The sequence below is a fragment of the Crinia signifera genome, chromosome 6 (assembly GCF_055691185.1).
Source record: "Crinia signifera chromosome 6, ASM5569118v1, whole genome shotgun sequence".
In the NCBI taxonomy this organism is placed as follows: Eukaryota; Metazoa; Chordata; class Amphibia; order Anura; family Myobatrachidae; genus Crinia; species Crinia signifera.
Window position 1 is genome coordinate 116,790,740 of NC_139222.1, and position 8,040 is coordinate 116,798,779.

Sequence of the window (8,040 nt, forward strand, 5' to 3'; positions counted from 1 at the left end):
CTGATTTATCTAGCACCTTCTAAAAGATATTAGCGAGAATCTAATTGGCCAACATCTCTACTTTTAAAACCCTGCATCTTAGTAAATATACTCTAGATGTCCATGCTGGCTGCTAATGCACAATTAAAGGACCTAATGCATGGTTGAATGCAAGTCACCTGTAATTGCTCCCATAATGTGTTCACAGACCTTTGTGTATATTTGTTCATATGCAGAATTCAATGTATCTGACGGTGAACTGCCCCTATCTATATGCTTTACTTGATAGCCTCTATAACTGTGGTGCACAAGCCTTTTACATAGTGCAAATTATACTCCTGGAAATATGTATACCTGCTTCTGCCTAACACTGCATAGTCAGCAAATCCTTTGACATGCTGGGTGAGACTTAAAAGAATGAGAGATTCAGAAAGTGAGAGATTTGGTGAGAAATCTCCAGTTTTTTTTAAAGCGGCAATCGTTTACTGCAAAACCAGTTTGATCTTGCAATGTAAATGATTGCCGCTTTAAAAAAAACTGGAGATTTCTCACCAAATCTCTCACTTTCTGAATCTCTCATCCTATTAAATCTCACCCCAAGTCTCTGAACATTGCCTTCATGGTGATGCCCTGTTACACCCCTTTAATTGCAAGTGGAAATGCAACTGTGCATCCCCGATACCACACACTCTTGGTACTGCAGTATGTGCAGTGTAAAAACATGTTTATGATATTCTCTGCAGTAGCCCAAAAATGTGTCAGTGCTAATTACATCTGATTACAATAGGCAGCCACAGAAAGCTACTCTGTGACATTAGGCTTGAGGTAGAGTGTAAAAAATAGGGGGGCTTGTAAGCAATCTAGGCCTATAATAAACTTAATTGCAAAGGTTCATGGTCAGTGAATGTCTGTCAACCTTTTTGTCTTAAACCTCAGTAACACGAGTAAGCATAGACAGACACCTGGGAGTAGAGCTAAACAAGTGTATTTGAGTCACCAGTCATTTTTTACAATAAAATGGAGAGAGGTGGGGGGGGGGGGGGGGGGGGGGGGGGGGAGTGTACAGAGGTAGCAATACAATCCTCCCCTTCCAACACCAAATTGTCACTTTTTGGGAAGGGTGCAGATATTGGGAAAGTGAGGCTGGTCTAAAAGAGCACAAAAACAAAATATATGCTTTCCATTAGACGTCTATCCTGTATTTTTGTGTCATCCTTCAGATATTCGCAGGTAAAGTTCATACTCCTCAAGTGACTGAGGTTATGGTGTCAGTATACAGGAAGATCATAGAATTTACTCTGTATTTGTTGAGACACCTCTGCAACACATTGCATGGCAATATTTTACACAAGAGTCTACTATTTAAGGGGTTAAGTTCTGTGCTATGCTGGCATGTGAATGCTGTGCTCCTTCATGAAGCAGTTCTGCCTCCACTGTCTGCCTCGGGGATAGGTTCCAGGGCTCCTCGCGGCCTGAAGACATCCAGGGAAGGGGAATGGTAGCTGGCACGGCTTATGCCACAGGACTGGCCTGCATGGTGGATCTGCCTCACGTGGTCTACAGCTTCGTTCTTGGCATGTTTGAGGAGGTCAGCTTGGCCCTGTGGGATATAGAGAGAACCAGTGAGAAAGCTGTTTGTAGTTCATGTACAGTACAAGTAATTCAAGTTCTGCAGAGAGAGAGATCAAAGGAAGCGCTGAGAATTCAAATATTAGAAGGGTCTATCATCATACATGAAGCTAGTTGCTATTTTATATGGTGCATTTAAGCTCTATAATAGCAAATAACAAAATCAGTAATTAGTGATACAATGTACAGTACCTTGTGAGACATGAGGTGTGCTTGCACAGATCAGTGATAAATATATCTGTAAGAGCAACACAGCATTGTACCAGTGCAATTATGGGCCTGCGTCATATGCTGCAATGTCCGTGTGTGTGTAAAGTTTGCCAGTACTGCTACTGTGTAATTACTGCTACATGCCCTTCCCAGGTGTAAATCTGTGTGTCTGCATGTACAAATACTGAGATGGCGACTTTCAAATACCGTTTGTTTTGTCTCCATACACAACAGTCAGTCACAGCATCAAACCCTGCACTAGGCACTAGCCCCATGCCACTTTAGTTGCAGATTCTCCACAGGTAATGGCCTCCATTGAGAACTGTTGTGCACCTGTGTTTGTAACACTTCAATGACACACCTGCAACACTCCCATAAAATGTCCATAAGACCAACCATATTCCTGCATCTATATATTAATACTATTATTAATTTCCCTTTATATTGAACCACATGGGATCGCCAATAACAGAGTACATAAACGAATGATCAAAACCAGAAACTGAATTACAGTTGAATACAACAGAGAACAAGTACAGGCTACATAAACATAGCTGTATCAGCAAACAACACTGCAATAAGGATCAGGGTGAAAGGAAACTGCAGGATTTTGGTGCCATCAAAGACGGGTTAAGTAAGAGAAGGAAAAGTACATGAGGTGAAAGAGCCCTGCTCGTAAGAGCTTACATTCCTAAGGGGAGGGGCAGACAGGCAGAGGTGAAACAGATGGGGTAAACAGTGAGCATGGACAGATGCTTAGGATGAGATTTGGCTAGCTTTGGTGAAGTAGTGGATATTGAGAGCCTGTTTGAAGTTTTGTAAAGTATTCCAGAGAAAAGGAGCAGCACGAGAAAAGTAGTCAGACAGGACAGACAGCATGTATTAAAGGAGCGACAAGGACAGATGAGAGTGTAAAAGGTGGTAAGGTCAGAGATGTAAATGGGTGAGGAGTGGGTAAGGGCTTTTTAAGTGCGTGCGAGAAGCTAGATTCTGTCAAACTGATCCCTCCGGACTATCCAATTATCCCCATAGCCGAGAGTTACCATCATTTTTTTTTCTCCATTATCCACTAGGTGTCACTGGAGTTACAGTGGGGAATAGAAGGGCGACTACATGTTGTATGGGCACTTTTTAAATTTAAATGAGTGTGGCCAGCTCCTCTCTTTCTACTTCCCCTCCCAGGAAGTCTTAGATTGTGCCCTGCGGGAGCTGGTCACACTTTGGCTTGCTCCTAAAGGCAATATTACTAGTAAGGAAAAAGTTATCTTGTGAGGACAGGCAGACAGTGTCTGGTCATAGGGTGCGAACCAGCTCGATCTCTTATCCAAAATGCTTGGGACCAGCAGAATTTTGGATAACGGATTATTCCGTATTTCGGAATATTTTTATATTTCAATGATGTATTTTGAAGTATCTTGCATTTATGCTGTATAAACACATTTTGTTCAAAAAACAAGGTTTGAAAACATGAAACAAAATTTGTGTACTATCTCAGGCACTGAATTTGAATGCCAAGCAATCATTGTCTTGCTCATATATAGTGCCAGTTACATATCATGTCCTCAGTAGTGCTGTTACAGATGTCCCCAGTAAGTTTTTAGCACTTCTGGAATGTATGGTTTTCGGAATAATTTGGATAACGGATATTCGGATACGGGACACTCAACCTGTACCTGCATTGTATGAGCTCTTATTTTCTAGACATATGCATGAACAAACTAGAATACTTCTTACATTCTGCTGCCCTCATTAGTATTTAAGGTGTTTTATTATTTTAGGCATTCTATTATTTCAGTGTAACGTTAAGCTCCAATTTGGATTCATCTGTGCCTTTCTCTTAAAATCTTTAATAGGCTTACATTGTTTCAATCAATAGATCTGATAGTGCATATGTATCATTGCCTTTCAGTTTGTAAGTTTTCCTAGTCCACCTTATATGTCCTCTTAAATATTATTGTCAAGGTCATCTTCCCTATCCATACTGGGTACTTGTCTTGTAAACATATCTGTATACCTACGATGGCTGTAATATGTTATGCATTCTTTACAGGTTAAGCCAGCCTACATTTACAATGTGGTGACATCACAGGCTGCTGAAAATAACAGCTGTCTAGGTGTAATGAAAGGTTTAAAGGAAGAAAGCCTTGATGTCATAGCTGATTGCACACTAGTACAATAGCTAACGTTAGTTACGTGGGTATGCAATTTATCTATAGAACTATATTTGCATAGACAGTGCTAGGAATAATTTGCTATTGAATAGCGACATATTACATTTTCCTCCAACATGACAGGTACACTTTAACTGTTCTGTAATTGCAAAAGACTGGCTTAATGCAGGAAATAAAACCAAAATGGGAAACGTGCACAATTACTTAATTAGAAAATATAATTCTCAATGCCTAGGATAACTTCACTCCTAAATGCAGTGTGGTCATGATGTAAATTGCTCTTTGAGATTACCAACAGTTCAGGATTTAATGATAGTCATATGTGAGCACAGGAGGCTTAATTAGTATCTGTTATTTTGATTAAACCGTGTGTGTGTGTGTGTGTGTGTGTATACAGTATTAGTGTTCATTCTAGCACCCGCCAACTTTGAAAACCCATGCAGTTCCTCTTCCCTGCCTGGGGTGTCTCTGTCTGCTGCAGTGCTTCTACCACAGTGTGGTCTGTATATAAGCACTGCTATGCAAACCAGACCTGTGCTAGAAACCGCACAGCAGACAGCGACACCCCAGGCAGGGAAGAGGAACTGCATGGGTTTTCAAAGTTGGCGGGTGCTAGAATGAACACTAAGTATGTATATGTATGCAAAGATATTGGTAATGGTGCTCTGACACCTGCAGGCATTAACCCTTTACAGGGTTTTACTGACTCTGTCCACAGTGTCAGAGAATATGCACTTGTCCTTTTTAAGTCTTTTTTGGACCACTGATCCCCAAAGTTAAACTCAATTACACAGGCATTTGGAAGAAATGGACAGATGGGGCACCTAATAGTGCATTACCATTTATTTTTTTTAAATGTTTAATTTTCATAAAGATCATCTAAGTACGGCACCCGTAACAAATAATTTGTCAGTTGTGGGCTGGTTACCACAATATTTATCAATCAATCCCACTGGCACACTGCTACCCGGGAACTGCTTGCTGCTAGATTGTTCACTGACAGGACCTCACTCCTGCTTCTTAAAATATCCAGCACCGTCAGACGCAGCGGGGTTCTTGCAGCTCTCCACATGGTCAGCCAGCCAGCTGGGAACCAAACACATCACTCTAGCCACGCCCCTTTATGGTTCATCTCCAGACTTCTTCAGTGGGGTGGCCAGAGTGACGTTGGTTATCTCTCTTAATGGGCCTGCCCACCAGTCAGAGCACCCACAATTGCATATATTTATTTCATATTAAAAAACGCCCAGTGCCTTCCAGTTCAGTTGCTAATTTTGACCAGGTAGTTAGTGTGTGTGTGTGTGTGTGTATATAGTCAAGGTTTTCTTTACCCGTGATTTAGTTTAGTTTTTACTTTGATTATTTATTTCAAACTATAATTAGATGGACTACAGCGCTGTTTTCTTTAATACACATCCCTTTCCATTCAGCAAGATGAAATATATATATATATATGTAGCAATTCTTAGCTACTTTTGTTGCTACATACTATAGAGCATTATAGTTATGCTCCTATATCATACAGCTTATTAGAACACCTATAATTATAAACCTGTTTAGAAATTTAAAAAGTATTTTTTTTTAAAGAAATTCTCAGAAAATTAAGGTCTTACTTGTAGGACTTTCCTTATGATAGGATTTTTCTTATATCCGATATTTTGATTATTAGATGATTATTTAGAGATGTATTCATATAGCGCCCACCCTCTCTCAAAATTATTCAGAAAAAAGGAAGGCACTTTACATAACAGATGACATTTGCCTCCCTGTTTCTAAATGACTATAGACCGCCTTTATTTAGGCATCTTGTATAAAAGGGGTAAAGTCACAGTTTTTGTTTAACCCTTTAGAGCTGTATGTACCAATACTATCTTTAAAGTTCTTTTACATATATTTACATAAAGGTGTTTTACATATATGTATATGAGCTTGCATGGGCACATTAGCATATACTGTATATTACAAATGGTGACCTCTAGTTTATAAAACTTTTATCTTATATACGTTGTCTTCTCTTTGATCATAACAGCTTTTTGCCCCTTCTGCATTTAAAGGGCATATTTTACAGCTCCCATATTGAAAGGGACCCACAATTCCCCCAAACATTTTTTTAAATTGAGTAATTTTTATTTATTTTTTGAAAAAAACAAAGCAAACCTAAATAACCTAACAAAGAAAAAAAAGAAAAAATATAAGAAACTCACAAAGAAAGCAGTTATATAATCGCAAGAACAATATCTAATTTACAATAACAATATAAATATTCCCTTTTACTTACTCTCTTTCCCCATACCCATTAATAGCGGGAGTTAAAAGTCATATATAGGATATAATGAGACCATCACATAGCCAACAGGAATCGATAGGGAACAATATAGTACATAATAGAACATAGAGCACATCAATTTACCCTGGGCTACCATATTCGGATACAGTGTAGACCAAACAGATGGCAATATTAAATTAACAGAAGAGAGAATAGTCTACAAATATCTCTCCATGAAAGAAAAAAAACACTGCCTTACTCAATTGTGGATGTTGTTGAGATGCATATTTTGAGAAAAAACACCGAAACCAAATACAGTTAAACTTGGATTCAGCCTTATGAGTAATATATAAATATTTATCATGCTGTACTGTAGCATTAACCAAGAAAGTCCAGGTCTTCAAGTCGGGTGCCGAGGAAGCCATCCAAGTCTAGCTAGGTAGACTTTAGCCAATGTACACAGATTAACTGCATATTGCCTAGTATGATTATCCAGGACTTGATCACCGGCCACTCCAAGGCAACAAAACCTAGCTGTGAAATTACAGTGGGGAATTCTTGTAACAGTCATAGCATAAAGCACCTGAACCCAAAAGGGTTTCACCACCAGGCAATCCCACAGTAAATGCCAAAAGGTTCCTGACCTACCTTGACATTTAGGGCATGCATCAGAAGCCCCCCCCCCCCCCCCCCCCACACCAAATGTTACCATTCTGGCCTGAGTCAGATAAGTTCTATGCAGAATGAACAATTGAATTTGCTGAATTCCAACTAAAAGCAGTAGACTCCCGAGGACAAGCAAGTGCTTCACTCCATTCATCCTCAGACAACCTGCCCACCTCCATAAAGGAGTGTCTGGGGCAACAACTAGAACTGCTTTGGATCTAGTAAGTACATCTAACTGTATGCAAGGCCTCTTGTCCATCCAGATCAGAGAAGAAATCATGCTGTTGAGTTTCTGGAAAATGGAATTAGGGAGATAGATTGGGGCCTGATGATATATATAAAGGAACTTAGGTGGAACTATCATTTTAATTAACTCTCCCAGTAAGTGTCAGAGGAATTTTACACCACAAACTAATTGTATACTTCAAATAGGAGAAAAGAGGCATAACATTCAATGGGGCATATTCCTGCATGTCGTTAGACACCCATACACCCAAATATTTAAATGAGGTAACCCACCGTAAAGGGAGAGAGATCAAGCGGTGAGGCAGGGGGCTGTCCCTTGAGGGGAAGGATAGATGACTTGCTCCAATTGATAGTAAGGCCAGAGTATTTCCCAAATTCTTCTATCACCTGAAGAACCACTGGCATGGAAGCTGTATAGTCCTTAAGGAAAAGCAACATGTCTTCTGCATACAAAGCGACAGTATCAACCCAATTATTTAATTGAAGGCCAGTTTTTACACAGCAGTTTTTTTTTCGTTCCCTTTCTGTGTCACTATTATTATTTATTTATTTATTAACAGTTTCTTATATAGCACACACAAATTACGCAGCGCTTTACAGAGCATAGTTATAATCAAAAACACATAACAAATTACAGTTACAAGACAGTTTAGGACAAGTACATGGTTTATATATTCTAAGAAAGGCACATGAGGAGAGAGGGCCCTGCTCGTGAGAGCTTACATTCTAAAGGGGAGGGTTAGACAGACTGGGGTGACACAGAAGGGAAAGAAGTGAGCATAAACAGTAGGTTAGGATGAGAGATGGTCATGTTTTATGCAGGAGGGTAGGAAGGGGTCAGCTTAGTCCTTGATGTTTTTAAGTCTAAAAAAA

At 39.6% G+C, this 8,040-nt stretch overlaps 1 protein-coding gene across 4 annotated transcripts in view; it reads right to left on the bottom strand.

Annotated features, from left to right (window-relative positions):
• Nucleotides 1-1,028: 1,028 nt before the first annotated feature.
• The window catches only part of LOC146008032 (inactive phospholipase C-like protein 2), a 229,193-nt gene continuing 222,181 nt past the window's right edge, over nucleotides 1,029-8,040 (bottom strand). For all 4 annotated transcript variants that reach the window (XM_083146904.1, XM_083146905.1, XM_083146906.1 and 1 more), the window contains one exon: nucleotides 1,029-1,579. In XM_083146904.1, coding sequence (XP_083003030.1) covers nucleotides 1,391-1,579 — 189 coding nt within the window. In that variant the 3' untranslated portion in view covers nucleotides 1,029-1,390. The remainder of the gene's footprint in view (nucleotides 1,580-8,040) is intronic.